Source organism: Nannobrachium achirus, assembly GCF_963921795.1.
Source record: "Nannobrachium achirus genome assembly, chromosome: 20".
Lineage (NCBI taxonomy): Eukaryota > Metazoa > Chordata > Actinopteri > Myctophiformes > Myctophidae > Nannobrachium > Nannobrachium achirus.
The window spans coordinates 10,417,787-10,439,288 of record NC_137827.1 but is presented as its reverse complement, the minus strand read 5'-3'; the positions used below and the strand labels follow the sequence as shown (position 1 = coordinate 10,439,288).

The 21,502-nt window shown below is 43.5% G+C and overlaps 1 protein-coding gene across 1 annotated transcript in view; it reads right to left on the bottom strand.

Annotated features, from left to right (window-relative positions):
* Positions 1–21,502, bottom strand: part of LOC308305924 (mitogen-activated protein kinase-binding protein 1-like) — a gene marked incomplete at its 3' end in the record, with an annotated part of 134,672 nt that overhangs the window by 47,892 nt on the left and 65,278 nt on the right. The window contains exons 5-11 of the mRNA XM_080750821.1: positions 20,067–20,237; positions 18,729–18,863; positions 17,974–18,156; positions 17,751–17,768; positions 10,158–10,318; positions 4,954–5,167; positions 1,366–1,500 (exon numbers count right to left, since the gene is read on the bottom strand). Coding sequence (XP_080606947.1) covers positions 1,366–1,500; positions 4,954–5,167; positions 10,158–10,318; positions 17,751–17,768; positions 17,974–18,156; positions 18,729–18,863; positions 20,067–20,237 — 1,017 coding nt within the window. The remainder of the gene's footprint in view (positions 1–1,365; positions 1,501–4,953; positions 5,168–10,157; positions 10,319–17,750; positions 17,769–17,973; positions 18,157–18,728; positions 18,864–20,066; positions 20,238–21,502) is intronic.

Sequence of the window (21,502 nt, the reverse complement as noted above, 5' to 3'; positions counted from 1 at the left end):
ACTTTTTCGTTAACTCTCCTACTGCCAGATCATTTATTTATTTATTGGGTCTGGCGCCATCAAAAAGCGGCTTACCTTTGCGACGTTATAGTAGATAGACAGACAGACATTTTTTTATTTATTTTTATTTTTTTTGGTTGTGCAATAGTGCACTTTGGTCTGCCAGGCAGCAGAGGGCGGCGTCATGCGAGAATGAATGTGAATTGTCCTGCTATGTGTTGCCGTACATTCAGAGCAGTCACTGGCTACAGAGCCTCCGGGCCAGAGGAAATCAACAAGGAAGTGAATTGTTCTCCGTTGATCTAACGCATAATGGATTTTTTACACCATCACAGCGGAAAATGTGTTTACAGTAAACGGCCGCGCGACGCCTCATCAGCTTACAGTCATCAGACGAACGAACCGAACGAGCGCCGTATTGGCATCGACGTTCTGTAAAAAATGGGGCGAGCGTTATCGTTCGAAGCGTGGGGAGAGTTAATGTCCTAGTCTGTCTGTGTTACTGTTATTTCGTCGACTAAAACGATGACAAAAATGTTCGTCGACTACCTTTTTTCCTGAACGAAAACGACATAAAAACTAAGAAACATAAGCTATCTTGACTAAAGACGTATTGACAATTTTTACAACAACAAATAAAATAAAAATACACTAAAATGTTAGGGAGGGACTAGTGGAGAAGAGATCCAGTTTATGTTTTGCGCTATGCTTGCGCTCAGGACGTGTTGCGCTCTGATATTAGCTGATCTACAAGCTCACCACGCAACCCGTTGCGAGCTATTTCCAGCATGCAACCAAATCAGGCATTATGACACCACCAAGGCCTAAAATACATTCTGTCCGCCAAATCAACTGCAGATGACGTAGTCGACTAAAATCATATGATATTTAGTCAACTAAAACTAGAATAAAACGTGTGTGTGTGTGTGTGTGTGTGTGTGTGTGTGTGTGTGTGTGTGTGTGTGTGTGTGTGTGTGTGTGTGTGTGTGTGTGTGTTAGGGCATTCACGAATAGTGATTTTTAGTATTCAAATTATTCAACCTCAAAGTATTCGAATAGTCGAATATTCGACAGGACTGGCCAAACTGGCCAAACTGTCAAATATTAAGTAAGCAAGAGGCGAATATTGTCAGGGTTCTTATGACTTCCTATCAAGCCAAGCTTTATAAACCATGAAGAAATGTATATATTTTTAAAGACAAAACAATACAAAAATAAAAATAAGCGAATATTTGACTTCGGTGAACAAAGTGACTTTGATATTCGAATATTTGGTGAATGCCCTAGTGTGTGTGTGTGTGTGTGTGTGTGTGTGTGTGTGTGTGTGTGTGTGTGTGTGTGTGTGTGTGCGTGCGTGCGTCTTACATGGCTGATGATGTTGCGACACAGGGCGGTGCTGTGAGCGTCCGTGTTCCACAGCCTGATGGTGTTGTCTGATGAACAGGTGAGGAAGGAGCCTGGGGGAGGGGCCGACTGACCCCCTCCTCCTTCTGGATACACCTGAGAGGAGAGAGAAACACATATATCTTTAAAATGACATAAAACCTACAGCCCTTACCACAACTTACAGGGATATTTCACTTTCAAAGAAACTATTTTATCGTCTAATCAGGCTTTTATGAACACCCAGGACAGTTTTTGAATTTCTTCATTCTGTATTTAGATATTTGATATTCATTTCCCCCCCCCCCATTTTGCCACTTCCAGGACCTTCCTATACAAACCCATTATAACTTGAAACTCCATTTTATCCACGATAGATTCAATTAAAACACCTGTCCTTTTTTCTGGTGACTCCTGACACGCTCCGAATAAGTGAGCAGGCTGTGTTTTTTCGATAAAATTTGTCATTGATTTCTATACATTTTTGGGGGAAATTAAAATTATTAAATACAAAAAAATAAATCAGAAAAGGTCACAAAATGGTCACTTTAACAAGGTATTATAATGATATTCTCCACACTTGTATTCTCCCCATCTTGACAAAATGGTACAGGTGCAATTCATCATTGTTAATTGTGTCACATTGCCAAGTTTAGCTGCACTTGAACAACCGTTCCGGCTGCCATATCCAGCCCAAGAAACCGTAGAAACGGGGAAAAAAATGTAATGTACTTCTTAAAATAAATGTATCATGCCTGTTGCTAAGGTATGGCAACATGACTGGTGTCTTGCACGCGCGCCTAGTCATGTTGCCATACCTTAGCTTTTTCTGAACTGACGCCACTGCTTGAAATGTGAAAAATTAGAAGTCAATTTCAAGGGAATTATGCAAGGCGGTTCCATTGGGAAACCCCCACCTGTGAATCAGGTCACAAATAAGAAACATGGCCTTAAAAAATGGTTAAAGGTCACTTCATGCCAATTAAGACGTCCACTAGCGTGACCTAGGTTAATGCCCTTAACATGGTATTACAGGTAACAGGCATGTCGGGTTGTGGTTATGTGTGTTCATGTGTTGGTGATGGAATCCATAACATGAGCAAAGGAGATGTGACTGTCAACACAGCAGCGGGACACTTGCGACCGCAGTTTTCCCGGTGAACCTAAGCGCAACGGTGGGGGCCGATGGGCAAGGAGGGTCGCGAGCTTATGAGAAACAACTAAAATAAGACCTTAAAACCTGGCGAAAACAGTTGCGTACATTAGCGCAAGATGAGGATAAAGGAAATCATTAAATGGAAAACATTCAATTAACTTCTGAAAAGCCTACTAGTTCTTAAAACCTGGCGAATTAGCGCAAGATTAGAAAGGAAATGGAAAACATTAAATTAACTTCTGAAAAAGCTTCTAAGCCTACATTAACCTACTAGTAAAACTAGAACCACGATCTTGCCACACATGAATAATTCTGGTTGTAAACAATAACACAGACAATATAAATCCTTAGTCTAGTAGTGGGAAGAAGAGGTTATCATCATGGCCCCTTTTAAATATCTTGCAATTGGAAGCGTGCCTCTCAATACATAAAGCTATATAACGTCTTTATCATCGCCGTGTTCCCCACACTCCCGCGCCCCCACCGTTGCGCTTAGGTTCACCGGGAAAACTGCGGTCGCGGGACCCTTATGTACCAGACATCATGGTTTAAAGCTTGGTGTCCCTACGCATAATGTGACAATTCTGGCCGATACCGTTAACCGATGTCAACGTTGCTGTTACGGTCGTTCGGACGATATTTATATCAGTGTGCTGCAGGCAGGGGCCAGTGTTGATTTCGTCGACTAAAACTATGACGAAATCTTTTTGTTGACTGCGTTTTTTTCACTGACAAACACTATATAAAAACTAAATAAACATTAAGCCGTGATGACTAAAACTAAGACAAAATATATGGTCAATTTCATCAACAAACTAAAAACTAGACTAAAACGTTAGGGAGGAACAAGTGGAGAAGAGAGTCATTTTATGTTTGGTTGCTCTCAGGTGTTGCGTGCTTGTAGATCGGCTATTTTCAGCACACAAACAAGTGTAAAATCAGTCTTTACGATTCCACCAAGGCCTGCCAAAATACATTTTAGTAGACTAAATCAACTGTAGATTTAGTCGCCTAAAATCTTATGATATTTAGTTGACTAAAATTAGACTAACTAGCTGTCAAAAACAACACTGGCAGGGGCCCACCTCTCTCATCATGTGTGCAGATTACATGGGTCTCCTCAGGGGCCCACCTCTCTATCATGTGTGCAGATTACATGGGTCTCCTCAGGGGCCCACCTCTCTATCATGTGTGCAGATTACATGGGTCCCCTCAGGGGCCCACCTCTCTATCATGTGTGCAGATTACATGGGTCTCCTCAGGGGCCCACCTCTCTATCATGTGTGCAGATTACATGTGTCCCCTCAGGGGCCCACCTCTCTATCATGTGTGCAGATTACATGGGTCTCCTCAGGGGCCCACCTCTCTATCATGTGTGCAGATTACATGGGTCTCCTCAGGGGCCCACCTCTCTATCATGTGTGCAGATTACATGGGTCTCCTCAGGGGCCCACCTCTCTATCATGTGTGCAGATTACATGGGTCCCCTCAGGGGCCCACCTCTCTCATCATGTGTGCAGATTACATGGGTCCCCTCAGGGGCCCACCTCTCTATCATGTGTGCAGATTACATGGGTCTCCTCAAGGGCCCACCTCTCTATCATGAGTGCAGATTACATGTGTCCCCTCATGTGACGAAGCATGCGGGTGGCGTACTGGCCTGGCCTAGTCTGCATAGTCACATGCAACGGTACACACACAACCCCCTAGGGCATAAACGAAAAAGTCGACAAGTCGACTTCATTACACAAGTCGACTCCCACCAGAGAAAGTTGAAAGTCGAAGTTGAAAAAATCTATCATTATTTTTGCTCCATGTGTGCGTCTGTACAGCATTCAAACAGTAGGATTGCTTATTGTCAAGAACGGAATGATCCAATATTACAGTGCTACATTACATTTGGTATAACATGGTTCTATTGTGAAAATAGCAGATCTACATGCTCACAACGCCTCGCGTTAGGCATTGTGAGCATGTAGATCTGCTATTTTCACAATTTCTGCCTCTATATTTGACAATTTGGACAATGTTTAATTTGTAATTTTAGAGGTATTAAAAAGTCCTTAAATTGGCACTTTAGAAATGTGAATATACCCTCTATACACTTAAAATTTATGTTGGTTTGTTTACAGTTGAGTGAGAAAACAATGTTGCACATTAAGTTAATCATCTGGGGACCCCCTAAAATAATTGGGGGGTCGTGTGTGATGTGATGACGTCATCAAACGATAAAGTCGACTTCAACTCAACTTTTTACTGAGTCGAGTCGACTTGCAAAAATCACAAGTCGTTAATGCCCGTGTGTGTGTGTGTGTGTGTGTGTGTGTGTGTGTGTGTGTGTGTGTGTGTGTGTGTGTGTGTGTGTGTGTGTGTGTGTGTGTGCGTGCGTGCGTGCGTGCGTGCGTGCGTGTTACCTCCAGACTCCAGACGCAGGCGGAGTGGAACAGGGCGGAGAAGACCTTCTTGGTCCTCCGGGGCTCCCGTACGTCCCACACGTACACGCTGTGGTCGTTGTACACGCACGACAGCCAGCCGCTGCTCGGGTCGAAGGTCACCGCCACCGTGTCCGGGTAGCCGCGCCCGTCCTCCTCCGACCCCGCCCCTCTGTGGGGGGCGGAGAACAGGTGTCTGTGGGGGGGGGGGGGGGATTAATGTCTAGCATATCGTCACTGTCGGGCAGAAACCTTGTATCTCCAAGTTTCAAATTTGTACATATTTTTGCAAAGTAAAGCATTGCTTCATCATATGGCCGTCGCACAAAAATAGTGAAAACAGCTGATCTACAAGCGCACAACGGCTGTTTTCACTAGTTTAAATCATTTTAAACTAACTACAAAACAAACGGTTTTGGACATAGGTTTCCACCCGACAACGACGAAATGTACAGGCTCGCAACGCGTCTCCATGTATCACGTTTTAAGCTTGTACATCACATCTGCTATTTCTTTTGCTATTTTTTTTATAGGAATCCTGATAGCAAGCTCAAATGTTGTATGGTTCTAGAATGTCTATTTTTCCCAAAGGGATTTGGCAATTGGCACTAGTTATACTATATTAAAGGACAACTCCTCTCTAGAATGTTCCTACTTATATTGATCCCAAAAGACTGTCCATGGGGTCTATTAGGCAGAAATGCCCCTGTTGTCCAGCAGAGCATGTGAGCGGAGTGGAGCGGGAACGAAAGCCGCTCCACGCTCCTGAGGGCTCTTGTCCCGCTCGCTCGTCGCTCTGGTCGGCCACGGCACCGCTCCGCTCCCCGCCGCTCCGCCGCTCAACTTCATTTTCGCATTTCTCGCTCCGCGCTCGCTCCACACTCCGCTCAGGGTCGTCAATCAGAGTCAGCAGCCAAAATGAAAAAAAAAAAAAAAAAAAAAAAAAAAAGGATTTTGCTACGATGCGAAACACTTTCTCCTTTGCTTTGCCACAACATGTGTTCCCAACACAAATGCCTGCGGTAACGTGAGCTTCGGCTTGATGGAGACCTGCCTTCACTGTTACAAAAGACGCCATCTAATCTAAGGCATTGTATTTTTGAATAAAACGGGCAATATTAAATCCAGTTGGTTACTGATTAATCACCACAACCGAGAGAGGGAGGCGACTCGTGGCTGGTGATAGGGGTGGGCAATATAATCGATATGGCAATACATCCCGATAGTTTATTTGCCAATACTGTATCGATACTTCAGGCCGTAGTATCACGATACTTTGAAGAAAATAAAATATGTTCCCATGCATAGGAACCAATGGTAGAAGTCCGGTTCTGACACTCCGCTGCCTCTAGATGTTGCTTTACATCATTCTACTAGCTACTTCCCCTTCCCACGGTTCAGTGAGTGAGGTCTCTCGAGAAAATGGCTGCGAACGACGAAAACAACATTAGAGCAGCGTCTTCAGCTTTTAAAGCTGATATATCGCAATAGTATCGTATCGCAAAGATTCGCAATATATCGTGATACTATTGCATCGTGACCCAAGTATCGTGATACGTATTGCATCGCAAGATTCTTGCCAATATCCACCCCTAGCTGGTGATATATAACTTAACTGACACAAGGTAGGCTATTTATTATAAACATAGCCTACGTGTGTGCCTGTGTGGATGATATAAATACATTTGACTTGAGTGAAATCGTGATAAAGGGTATTCTCTGTCTGTTCTCCTCTCCGCGTGCCGACATGGCTTCACTGCCACTAGTAGCCTACTGCATGTGACGCGACGGCTCTGTTTTGTTGGAAACATGCGGCGCGCGGCCCCAACAGGATCGGTTTGGAGCGGAGGAGGTCGGCGCTCCACGGAGCGGAGGAAAATCCTCGCTCCAAAGCCGCTCAGGCCCATTTGAAAAGTCGCTCGCTCACGCTCACGTCAAAAACGGCCCGCTCCACTCCCCGCTCCGCTCGCGCTCCGCTCACATGCTCTGTTGTCCAGTTTCCCCAGCAGAACCCAGCAGCTGTCATACCATGGAGTGGAACCTATAAGCCTATTACTTTTACATTATTTGTTGTGTTCAAAAGTGATTTTCTTTTTCATGAATGTGTTACTAGTTGTCATTACAAACACATCCATGCCTTGATTGTCCAAGACAAGCCACCACAATCTCATAAATAATGTTTTGGGGTGAGCATTCGGCACAGGTGCCAATCAAAGTGACTGTACTGGCCAATCACAGGGCATCTTTTCCGGTTCTTGGCAAAACACATAAAAGCATAACATCTGATTAGCAGAGTGTGAGGGCTTGTGTGGGAAAACGATGACATGGATGGGTTCGTAATGACAACCAGTATCACATTCATGAAAAATAAAAACACTTTTGACCACAAAAAATATTGTAAAAGCGATAGGCTTATAGGATCCACTCTATGCTATGAGAGCTGCTGGGTGGACAGTCTTTTTGGATCAGTTTAAGTAGGAATATGAGCCTAGAAGTGTTTTAGGGAGGAGTTGTCCTTTAACACATGGGATGCCTAACACGTCCACACACGTGATAACGATCCCCCCCCCCCCCGTGGAGTGCCGCCCCGTTATCACGTTCAGAGACCTGTTAACTGTTACCATGGTAACCGATAACCCCCACGCTGCGGTGGCTGGGAATGAGTGAAAAAACTACATTTCCCATGATGCCTCGTGGAACACTACATCCGGCAACTTCCATTGTATTGTATTGTATTCATTGTATTCATCCTAGCTGCAGAATCATGGATACATCTCCGCTTCTTTTCCCATATCGCTTGTTTGGTCAAAACGGCCTGTTTTCTATGGACCATAGCTTACACGCGGATCATCGCGGCTGTAATTTGTGTTGATTCAGTCAGTGACCTTTAACCCCGCCCGCCTCCACTTCCTCCCTGCTCTCCTCTCCTCCTCCCACAGAGAGGAGGTGGACAGAGGAGGAGCTGTTTACACATGAATGAATACATGACACACACACACACACACACACACACACACACACACACACACACACACACACACACACACACACACACACACACACACACACACACACACACACACACACACACACACACACACACACACACACACACACACACACACACAGGGGCGTCACAAGGGGGGGAACATGGGACTGAGTTACTAGGGCCCAAGGTGGAGGGGCCTTCCTTATTTTATGCTTTAACTATTGAAAAATAGCAGATATACAAGCTCACAGCGCGGCACTCGGTGCCGCGCTGCGATCTTGTAGATCTGTTATTTTTGAAAATATGCATTTTTTAAGCGAAAATTTGTAACTCAAATGTTGCTTCTGGGGGTCCCCCTGGAACTAAATGTTTTGAGATGGGGGTCCGTGGCCAAATAATACATATCATTTTGGGGGTCCTTCACATGAAAAGGTTTCAGCACCACTGACATAGAAACACAATATTTTTCAAAAACAGCAGATCTACAAGCTTATATCTGCTATTTTTGAAAAAGTTAAAGCGGGGGGCCCACAGTGAATCCTTGTACCCAGGGCCCAGAATTTGGTGCGACAACCCTGCACACACAAGCACGCACACGCACACAAACACGCCTCTATGACAATGTTTGTATGAATGAAAGTGTCTGTCCATACAAATGTGCATTTGCGTATCTGCAGTGTGTTTGTGTGTGTGTGTGTGTGTGTGTGTGTGTGTGTGTGTGTGTGTGTGTGTGTGTGTGTGTGTGTGTGTGTGTGTGTGTACAGTAGTATGCAGAGACATGCAGAGAATGTTAGAGGCAGGGGCTAACATTTCTAAAAGGGCCTTTTGGTGAAAATATGCTTGGAGGTCACAATGCTTGGAGGTCGGCTATTTTCGGTGCGTGATACCACACCGAACTAAGCATAATCAAGTCAATACGGACTAGCCATTACTGTGGCGTAATAGTATGGATTTCTACAAAGAGAGGGCAATTCTTTCAACAGAAGATGCTGCATTCAAGTTCAGGAGAGTTTGAACAAGGGTATTCTCTTGAACGCTGCCTTCAGGTACGGCTTGGGAAGGAGGCATTTGCGTTTCTTTCACCTTAGTAAATGCTACATTCATGGTCTGGAGAGGGCACTTCTCCAGACCATGGCCCAACACCACACCACTCCACACTGCCCACTTGTGCCAGGTGAAAGTGGTACTATAAATGTGGTACTAAAAAATATCCAATCTAGAGTCTGAGCTAGGCCAAACAGGGCCAAACACTTCATAATGACTGATCACTCACTACCTGACTTTTCATTTAGACCACCAGGATATAGTTGTAATACATGACAATAGATTCTATTGTGTTATAACCACTATTATAATCTATTATAGTGCATTATAGCTATCATAGTAATACATTAATACTTTATAGTGTATTATAATCACAGTTATAATCCATTATAGTGTATTATAATTAGGATAGTTGTAATACAAGTTTATATTGTATTATAATCACAATTAAAAGGGTAACTTTGTTTCTTACTGATAGGGGTACTTTTGTGTAATGGAAAACGTAGATATTTGTGTGTGGTGAGGTGTGGTGTGGCGCGGTGTAGTGTAGTGTAGTGTGGTGCTAAAGCTGCAGTCGAAAAGGGGCTATTGAGACGGATAGAAGGGCAGGGGCTCAAGCCCCCTTCGAGCCCCCTTCGATATCTATGTGTGCCTGTGAATGAACATCCCTAATCGGGAGATAAGCGACCGTCAGGTCGCAACGTGATTTTAGGCCAAAATGTGTAGGAGCAGTGTCCAAAAATGTGTTCAAAAAAATCTGCCTGACGGTGGCGCTATATTGGACAGATCCCTGTTGATGACATGAGTGCAGACATACTGTGTAGCGATTTGCGTGATTTTAGGGCAAAATCTGTAGGAGCAGTGTCCAAAAGATTGTTTGAAAAAATCGGCCTGATGGTGGCGCTATATTGGACAGATACCTGTTGATGACATGAGTGCAGACATACTGTGTAGCGATTTGCGTGATGTTAGGGCAAAATCTGTAGGAGCAGTGTCCAAAAATGTGTTTTAAAGAAATCGTCCTGAAGGTGGCGCTAAATGGGACCGATCCATGGTGATGACATGAGTGTAGAGCAAGTGTGTACCGATTTGCGTGCCTGTGAATGTACATACTATGGTGAATGCATGTGTGCAACAGTGCGTTCCAACCCACCCAGGTTCGGTCAGCGTGGAGATGTCTGTGCCCAGGCTGTGGGGGCGGGGCAGGCTGCAGATGAAGTGCAGGTTGGAGGGACTGAACGCTCGGATGATCCCGTCGGCACAGCCACAGAATATACACTCCTCTGTCACGCACAGGCTGGTGGCCTGGCGCGTCTGGGAGAGAGAGACACACAGACACACTGGTTAGACTGGTGGGGGTGGGGTAGAGCAGTGTTTCTCAACCACTGTGCCTGGGGACCTTTGGTGTGCCCCTGAGAAAGGTCAAGTGTGCCCCTTGAAACTGCTTGAAAGCCAGTATTGTATTTATCATTTTAAAAATGATTTAATACTAGTTATTGTGATTTATGATAAATTAGTGATTTAATACTAGTTATCTACTAGTAGATCTACAAGCACACAACGCCTTGCGGTGCGAGGCGTTGTGTGCTTGTAGATCGGCTGTTTTCACTACTGTAGTGCGACAGCCTTGCATGATGAAGCAGGGCTTTACTTTGCGAAGAAACGTACACATTTGAAACTTGGAGATACAAGGTTTCTTCCCGACAGTGACGATATTTACACCCCCGTATCATGTTGGTGTGCCCATGGATTCTTGGGACATGAAAAGTGTGCCCATGCAGAAAAAAGGTTGAGAAACACTGGGGTAGAGAGAGACTTTTATTTTTTCTTCCTATCGCCAAAATAAAAGTCTGGGTTTCCGAGGCTAGAGAGAGACAGACAGACAGACAGACAGACAGACAGACAGACAGACAGACAGACAGACAGACAGGTTAGAGTGGTGAGACGGGGGAGGGGGCAGACAGACAGACAGGCAGGCAGACAGACAGGCAAAGGGAGGGATGTATGTACTTTATGTATGAAAAAATAATAAGAATAAAAAGAAAAAAATAGCCAGCACACAAGGAATATCCTTTTCACATAAGTTTATTTACCTCTTCTGGACAGCACACTGAGGAAGACCATCAGGTCGAAACGCAAGGAAACTTCTATACTTTTATATGGATTCCATATAAAAGAATAGAAGAAGGATATAAACAAAGTCAGCCTGACAAGGGCCAAAATGATTATTTTATAATTATTTTACGCTTTTTGAGGTCATTTTTGAAAAGAAACACATGTGAAGCTTAATTCTTTTTATAAAATATTTTCGAAACATTATCTTTATTTTAGCATCCGTTTTTCAAGAAAAAGTTGACTATAGCTCCTTTAAGCACATCTTGGGGCCAACACTTTCATAGTTTTAACACATAGTTGTAACAGAGTATTTCTACATTGCATCACTGATACTTTTAATAACATATGTGAGTACTTTCTCCACCACTGAAAGCTGCCAAAGGATTAGCAAACCCGGCCAGAGGACATCCCCGGCCAAGTCCCCAAGACGTGCCCGGCTGCCCGCACCGGCTGGCAGGGAGAGGCAGAGAGGCAGAGAGGCAGAGAGGCAGAGAGAGAGAGAGAGAGAGAGAGAGAGAGAGAGAGAGAGAGAGAGAGAGAGAGAGAGAGAGAGAGAGAGCTGCAGTCTCTGCCCGCTCCAAAGTCTGGAGTCTGCGCGGTCCCAAAATACCACCATTGTCCCACAGAAAACAACTCCTCCCCGCCTGACTCTGAACGACTCAACACCAGCCACCATGCAGTGCTTCCAGCAGCTTGTCAAAGCCCACCAAGCCTCTTCACTGCCTTATAGGTCCTCAGGTCCTCTAGTGCAGACCTACTTGAGGCGCCAACAATGACATATAAAAAATATGGTGAAGCAGCATTCTGCTTCTACGGACCGACAGCTTGGAATAAACTCCCACTACACCTAAGACAGGCAGCCTCTGTGGATAGCTTTAAAGCACAGCTCAAGACCTATTTCTTTACTCTTGCTTTTAGCTGAATGTTTAAATCCCTGTGCTGCTAATTGACATCCGCACTGTTCTGAAATTGTTCTTCAATGTTTTATGTTTTTATTTTTCTGCTTTATTGTAATCATTTTAATTATTTATTTTTATTCTGTATTTTTTATTTTATTTTATTTTTTCTCTGCAAAGCACTTTATTTTATGGTCTGTAAAGCGCTTTGAGCTGCATTTCATGTCATGAAAGGTGCTATACAAATAAAGTTTTATATTATTATTATTATTATAATACACTACACCAGTGCAGTGGTTCTCAACCTGAGGGTCGGGATGCCCATGGGGGGTCCACAAATTATTTTGGGGGATCCCCAGATGATTAACTTATAATGTGCAATATTGTTTTCTCACTCAACAGTAAACAAACCAACATAAAGTTTAAGTGTATAGAGGTTATCTGCACATTTCTGAAGTGACAATTTAAGGACTTTTTAATACCTCTAAAATTAAACATTGACCAAATTGTCAAATACTAGAGGCAGACATTTTGAAAATAGCAGATCTACATGCTCACAAAGCCTATTTTCACAATAGAACCGTGTTGTACAAAATGTAATACATCAACTCTTAGTGCTCGTCAGGGTGGGGGGGTCCCCAGTTAACTCATTTAGTGCCAACGCCCTCTAGGGGCCATAGAATGCCAGGGTATCTCTCATAGGCGAGCGCTTTAGGTTCCAGGACCTCACCTTCCAGGACCTCACATGCTCACGTTCATGCACGTCATGGAAAGGTCCCGGATGATAATGCTAACAGAATGGCTATTCCCATTTTGTCATCTAAAAGATCATTTTTGGGCGATTTCGCCGTAAATAAACCTCGCGCCGCTTCCCTAAAGACACAATCCAGAGATATAAGCCTTCAAAGATGTGGTCTTTCATTGGATTAGGCAGAGATTGGCGATTTCGTTCGCAAATAACGGTCGGCCGGGAGGTTGCTAGCTTTCGGCTAGTAGCTAGAAAAATCAAGCCAGGCTTCAGAAGGCCTCTTATCATTTTATTCATTTCATTAAATATCCCGGACTAGTTCGGGATAGGCACCCTGGAATACGTCGCGCCGCCTACAATGAACATTGGGTGAACATTGGGGGGGTCTAAACTTTATTTTAAACCATTTTCAATGGAATATATCGTCGGACAGAGTAGAATGGCTAGCTGGCTAGCGGCTAGCGAGCCGGGACCACCCACGTTGCTCCAAGCAGTAACGCAGTAACTGCTGTGTTCAGCTACAAGGCAGCTTCCTGAGCCATTGTTGGAATGTTCAGACACTGTGAAGACGGCCCTTTCACCAAGAACGTCTAGAGCAGGGGTCTTCAACAGGGGGTCCGGGACCCCTAGGGCATACATGGGCAACTGGCGGCCCGGGGGCCACATGCGGCCCCCACCTTCACTTAATGCGGCCCAATATATTGGAATACTGATATAATATTGATTTCAGCTGTTACAATTCCAAACATGGAAAAAATTACCAGCTTTAATTACTTCAGTCATTATTAGTAGCTAAATGACTAGTATTAAAATTTTATTGTATTTTTTATGTCCAATGTATTTGTATTTAAGTTCATAAAGTTAACATAAGAACATATAAATGTATTTGAAAACAGAAGAAAAAAAAGTTACTTTTCAGGATTCCAATTCAAAAATAGCAGATCTACAAGCTCAAAACGCGTCGCCCTGCGATGCGTTTTGAGCTTGTTGTGTGTAAACTCTTTCCTTTCTCTCTCATTCTTTCTCTCCATCCTGTTCTCTTCATCGTCCCCTCGTTGTCTCTGTCCTCCTCTCTCATTGTTCGCCAGCTCCCCCGCTTTCCCTGACTTCTCTGTTTCATTCACTGCTCTCTCTCTCTCTGTCTCTCTCTCTGTCTCTGTCTCGCTGTCTTTCTGTGTCTCTCTCTCTCTCTCTCTCTTCCATAAAGACTGATTGTTCATTGTTCTGTCTGCCAGTCGGTCCACCTCCACTGACCCATTTTACACACACAAACACGCACACACTAACAGACAAACACGCACACGTACACACACACACACACTTTCTCAGAATGTGCCTTCATTCCATCTCTTCGTGACTCCACCCACTCCAGCCAGCTCCTTGAACTTTGCGTGAATAAAATGTTATTTTGTCCAGTCTGTATGTTAATACAATATAACTAATACAACCGGGGTGGTTGTATTTGGTCTCCCTGCTCTTCTATTGACACACATGGATCCTGTGTCTAAGGTTGGACCTTAGATAAATTCAATTTCTTCCCAGGGCAAGCAGGGATGCTCCATTAGCTTAGTGGTAAAAAATGCAGCACTTTCCTTCCTTCTTATCATAAATGATTTAATATGAGCAGAAAAGTGGAAGCTCAAAGTATAGATAACACATTTTTTTTTTTTCAAACAAGATACTACACTTATAATGAACACGTTCCTATGTCTTATGCATATCGTCTGTCGGGTGGAAAACTCATAATTATGACCAAAACTGATGGGAGGCGGTTGATGCGCCCCATCTGTAAGGCGTTTTACTATTTCGGGATTCAAATACAAAAAAAGAAAAATTGCAAAAGTAGCAGATCTATAAGCTCAAAAGATCTGCTACTTTAGCTACTGTTGTGTGATACTGTAGTAGGGCATTAATCTATGCTACTGTTGTGTGATACTGTAGTAGGGCATTAATCTATGCTACTGTTGTGTGATACTGTAGTAGGGCATTAATCTATGCTACTGTTGTGTGATACTGTAGTAGGGCATTAATCTATGCTACTGTTGTGTGATACTGTAGTAGGGCATTAATCTATGCTACTGTTGTGTGATACTGTAGTAGGGCATTAATCTATGCTACTGTTGTGTGATACTGTAGTAGGGCATTAATCTATGCTACTGTTGTGTGATACTGTAGTAGGGCATTAATCTATGCTACTGTTGTGTGATACTGTAGTAGGGCATTAATCTATGCTACTGTTGTGTGATACTGTAGTAGGGCATTAATCTATGCTACTGTTGTGTGATACTGTAGTAGGGCATTAATCTATGCTACTGTTGTGTGATACTGTAGTAGGGCATTAATCTATGCTACTGTTGTGTGATACTGTAGTAGGGCATTAATCTATGCTACTGTTGTGTGATACTGTAGTAGGGCATTAATCTATGCTACTGTTGTGTGATACTGTAGTAGGGCATTAATCTATGCTACTGTTGTGTGATACTGTAGTAGGGCATTAATCTATGCTACTGTTGTGTGATACTGTAGTAGGGCATTAATCTATGCTACTGTTGTGTGATACTGTAGTAGGGCATTAATCTATGCTACTGTTGTGTGATACTGTAGTAGGGCATTAATCTATGCTACTGTTGTGTGATACTGTAGTAGGGCATTAATCTATGCTACTGTTGTGTGATACTGTAGTAGGGCATTAATCTATGCTACTGTTGTGTGATACTGTAGTAGGGCATTAATCTATGCTACTGTTGTGTGATACTGTAGTAGGGCATTAATCTATGCTACTGTTGTGTGATACTGTAGTAGGGCATTAATCTATGCTACTGTTGTGTGATACTGTAGTAGGGCATTAATCTATGCTACTGTTGTGTGATACTGTAGTAGGGCATTAATCTATGCTACTGTTGTGTGATACTGTAGTAGGGCATTAATCTATGCTACTGTTGTGTGATACTGTAGTAGGGCATTAATCTATGAAAAAGAAATACAACATTTTGAATATGGAGATAAGACAGCAACGATATTTGACTTAAAGCTATACTGTGTAAGATTCTCAACTAGTGGTCAGTAGCCATATAGCAAACCGCGGTCGCGTTCGCGTCTTTCGCCCGTTTTTCGTACCTTCACACCCCCGCGTCTGCCTCCACAACGCCGAGAGCTATCTTTAGAGGGGTCCCTGGTTCCTGTGCGTTCAGGCATTCCGGAGAAACGGACTACTTCACCCTGCCTGGTAGGCGAGATTAGCTTTTGAGTAAAGAGACACACGGGCGACTACAAATATGGCGACCCCACTTCAAGATGCGCTGCATTGGCCGGTAGTGTACCATGTGTGCATGATCGGCGATGTGATTGGGCAACGTATACACAACGTATACAGATGATGCAGATTACGTCATCATGGCGCGAAATTCTCCCCCCCTCACGGCTCATAGAAAACATATAAAGAGAAGGCTTCAGAAGCTGAAAATAACGGAGTGGGTGTTCTAAAACTTTAGCGATTTAACAGTTAGGACAATTTTAAGATTTGTTTTATAAAAAAAGTTACATAGTAAAACTTTAAATAGTGAAGGTTGTGGTTGAGGTGGTGCTTCACTGTAATACCATCCAATGAGGTGGTAGCACTGTGAAACCATCCAATGAGGTGGTAGCACTGTGAAACCATCCAATGAGGTGGTAGCACTGTGAAACCATCCAATGAGGTGGTAGTAGCTCTGTGAAACCATCCAATGAGGTGGTAGCACTGTGAAACCATCCAATGAGGTGGTAGTAGCTCTGTGAAACCATCCAATGAGGTGGTAGTAGCACTGTGAAACCATCCAATGAGGTGGTAGCTCTGTGAAACCATCCAATGAGGTGGTAGTAGCTCTGTGAAACCATCCAATGAGGTGGTAGCACTGTGAAACCATCCAATGAGGTGGTAGTAGCTCTGTGAAACCATCCAATGAGGTGGTAGCACTGTGAAACCATCCAATGAGGTGGTAGCACAGTGAAACCATCCAATGAGGTGGTAGCACTGTGAAACCATCCAATGAGGTGGTAGCACTGTGAAACCATCCAATGAGGTGGTAGCTTTGTGAAACCATCCAATGAGGTGGTAGCACTGTGAAACCATCCAATGAGGTGGTAGCACTGTGAAACCATCCAATGAGGTGGTAGCACTGTGAAACCATTGAATGAGGTGTGAGGTTGACCGGTGAGATGACGAAGGAGTCAGTCAGTTCAGAAACTGCCAATTTAATCTAATCATCTATGACAATTATGGATCATTTGGAATAGAGATTACACATGAGACTCATCTAAACTGACCCATTGCTTTGGGTAGTTCTTATGACTGCCTCGCTGAAGTAGTAGCTAGCCCATTTATTGGTACCAGGTGCTATGTGCCCTAGGGCAGTGGTAACCAACCGGTTCGATCACGATCTACTCGTCGATTGTCAAAGCCGTCACATAAAATCACGATACACAAATCATCTACGGGTATTTGCGCAGATGAGAGTTAATTTGTGTTATTAATAAAGAATACATTTAGTTCTATTTGTCCTAACATTTTTGGCATTTTTTATAAATGTCTTATTTTCAATAGTGTATTTGTCTTTCTAATACACAACTATCTGGGTTTATTCTTATTTAGACTAGCCTAATATGCTTTATGGCATTAACGAAAAAGTCGACAAGTCGACTCAGTCGAAAGTAGCCGATCTACATGAAAATAGCCGATGACATGCTCACAACGCCTCGCCTCGCAACCCTCAAGAGTTGAATGATCATTAGAGGAATCTCTGTGATATATAAACTAACAAGTATACGCCGGCACCGTTTATCCAGCGCTGGTTGGATAAACTCCTCTCACTATTAACAACATTCCCAGGCTGATCTACAGTATGTCTTATTTCATCGTCTCATGTGATGATAGCAGTTCAAGTGTTTGCGTTGCTGAAATGACTGAGTCTAGATGAGATGCTTGAGATGCTGTTGTTTCCGACTGACTTACTGTGATGTGGTCGAGTTTCTGGGAGCAAAACACAGAGGCGGGGAACAGAGGTACTCACGTTAGAACGGCAGGGCAGGTTCAAGTCACAGTAAGATTCATCAGTATTAAAAAAAAAGTAGGGGAAGTGATATTCTAAAAAAAGAAATAGCAGATTATACAAGCGCTTATTATACAAGCTTGTAGATCTGCTATTTTCTTTTAATGGCAAAATGTTTGGCTTTACCCGCAGCTCCACCCATTTGTCCAGGAGGCGTCGGTCGTTGAACTCGCAGAGCAGGCCGGACGACGTGATGCAGAAGGTGGAGCTGGCGTAGCGGCCACGCCCACACGCCACGTCGCTGAAGAAGTTGTTCCGGAGCTCCCCCAACAGGCCAGAGCGGCCCAGCAGAGGCACTGTAGCATTACACTGAGAGAGAGACAGAGAGAGAGGGAGGGAGGGAGAGGGGGAGAGAGAGAGAGACATAATGACACAGACAGAGACAGAAAGGTGAGACAGACAGAGTGACATGGAGAGAGAGAGATTTCTTTATTTCCAATGAATTAGCCTGTAGCTGTTGCCTAGGCTTGGCAAGCAGGAAGTTATTCTAAGCTAGCATTGGACAAAAGCTTTTTGGGAGGGGCATAGCTACAGGCTAATTGTACACACGTTTTATTTTGATTGTTTTATTCCACTTGTGCAATTTAAACATATTCTCTCATGCCAATAAAGCACTGAATTGAGAGATAATGAAAGCAGAACATAGTATGTATTTTGTTGTGTTAGCTAAGCTAGCTTCTGGTGTGTGTGTGTGTGTGTGTGTGTGTGTGTGTGTGTGTGTGTGTGTGTGTGTGTGTGTGTGTGTGTGTGTGTGTGTGTGTGTGTGTGTGTGTGTGTGTGTGTGTGTGTGTGTGCATGAGTGTTTGTGCATCTACTAGTGTTTGTGTTCAAGACTTTCTTGTTAAATGTGAACATAAAAATGTGTTAAATGTGTGTCTCACCTTGGAGGTCTTGGTGTCCAGGTACCAGAACTTGACGTGACGGTTGCCGGCGGTGACAAAGTAGGAGGAGTCATCGGAGAAGGACACAGCCGTCACCTTGCTGGACACCTTGTTGGCTGCTACCACCACGTTTTTCTACACACAGGCACACACAATGTATCTCTTTTATTTTGCTTGCAAAAAAGTACAGTGGCACAATTATACAATGATGCTAAAAGGACAAAACGGTAGTTTTCAAACTTTTTCATACCAAGGTCCGTTTGATGAGATTGAGCCTCTCAGACCTAAAACTTCAAATATTCTGTTATCGTTGGACAAGATTGTGTCCGTGCTGTATTGATGTTGTTACCATAGGAGAGATAACAGGCAAAAGTGGATGAAAATAACAATTCTTCTACATTCTCTAATTGTGTAGACTTCTTGTAAATTAAGTAATGCATGCGTTTAACAAAAGATCTATAAGGGTCCAAGTCTCCATCATTTAGCTGGGGACCACCTGGAACCCCACCCAAAGGACCACTGATGGTCCCTGGACCACCGGTTGAAAACACCACTGCTCTAATGTCTGGTACCTTCCGGTACCAGACTTTGACCACCATGTTGTGATGGTCAGTCAGTCAGTCAGACGGATCATCAGACCCCGTTAGATATGTGAATGTCAAGTCTAGGGATGGGACGATACTAGATATTATCGTTTATCGAGATAAAAAACACTCACAATAATCGTATCGTGGAGATTTAATTTATCGTGATATTATCCTCCGTCATGCACTGGGATCAATTCACCTTTCATTTGCCGAGCTGCATATCCTGTACCACTTAAACCCTTTATAATTGGTAAAGGTACTTATAATATATGTACTTGATACGGTTTTCTTTTTCACTCTATCAAATGTCTTTGCCAAAAAATTGCCGATCTAGAAGCTTGTAGATCTGCTATTTTTTGGCAAATGTTCCGTATTGTAGGTAAACAGTCCTCTATTCCACAGACCAGAAGACAGAGCGCTCTGGCCACGTTCAGGTGTTTAAACAGAAATCTCGTGTTGTGTTTATAGACGGTCGTGTCCCCTCTCAAACAAGCACTTGCCCGGTCGGGCAACCCGAAAGCAAACTCCACCTGCCCGAAGGTTTTAAGCCTTAAGTGTCAATGCCTGATTCAGGGCTATCTCATTGTGTTTCTGGTAACATTATTGCCCACTGTCTGTGGCAAAAAAAAATATCATTTTGACAAAAATGACCACCACAGGCCAGCATGGCGGTGATACCTGAGACAGAAAGACAGTCAGTCAGTCAGTCGGTCGGTGTAAAAAAAAAAGAAGTAATTTGGTGTTACCATACCTTCCAGTACCAGACGTTGACCATCATGTCGTGCTGGTATCCCACGCTGATGATGTATTTACTGTTGGGGGAGAAGGACACGCAGGCGATGCCATACTTGTGCTCCTGCAGCTCCGCCACCTGCACGCGCTCAGTGACCTCCCACACGCGCACGGCAGGCATGTGACCACTCTGCAAGACACCACGGGACGGCACAGGACGGGACAGGAGAGGAGAGAGAGTTAACAACAACCCGTCATAAGCTGCACAAACAAACATACATATTAGGGCATTCACCAAATATTTGAATATTCGAATATCAAAGTCACTATTCGACGTTGTTCACCGAAGTCGAATATTCGGTTATTTTTATTGTTTTATTGTTTTCTCTTTAAAAAATGTATAGTTTATAAAGCTTGGCGAGATAGGAAGTCATAAGAATGAGTTGTGTAGACTAATTGTGGACTTTTTGTAAATTAAGTAATGCATGTGTTTAACAAAAGATCTATAAGGGTCCAAGTCTCCATCATTTAGCTGGGGACCACCTGGAACCCCACCCAAAGGCCCCTGGTGGATGAATTTGTTAATGCTCTATAGCAGGGCTTCTCAAACCGTTTTTGGCCGTGACCCCCAAAAATAAACATATTTGAACTGGGGAACCCCACCCTGACAAGCACTTGGAATTGTAGGTATTACATTTAATCGGACTCGGTTCCGCAGATAAATATTGTGAAAATTGCAGATCTACAAGCATGTAGATCGGCTATTTTCACAATGTTCGCCTCTTGCTTCATGGCACTGCATCTTTAAAAAAGTGTGGTTGTCTCATTGATGAAGCAGGCCTTTACTTTACGGAAAAAAAAACATACACATTTGATACTTTGGAGATCCGAGGTTTCTGCCCGACAGAGACGATTCACATTTTAAAATGAATAAAAATCTTTTGATCAAATAGCCAATCTACAAGCTCACAGTGCGTCACATCGCGACGGATTGTGAGCTTGTAGATCGGCTATTTTCAAATGGCCAAAATTCCTATATGGCAGTTAATGTACTTCAGTAGAGTACCTAACTAAATCTACTTAGTTATTTTACACCCTGGTCATTCAGGTCTAGAAGGGGGAGGGGCTCCTTAAAGTTGGCAGACGGTGCGGTCCAGGAGATCATGCTGGGTACCTTCTGTCCCAACTGTCTGCTCCCTCCGTTCTCCTCTGTTTCATCAAGACGCTTCATTCTACCTCTACAGTATATCTGTTAGGGCATTAACCAAAAAGTCGACAAGTCGACTGAGTCGACTTCATTACACAAGTCGTCTCCCACTAGATAAAGTCGAAAGTCGAATTTGAAAAAAAAAATCCTTTAAAACCCTTTATATTTTTTTCGATCATTACTTTTGCTTCATGTGTGTGTCTGCCGTCTGTACAGCTTTCAAATAGGATTGCTTATTGTCAAGAACG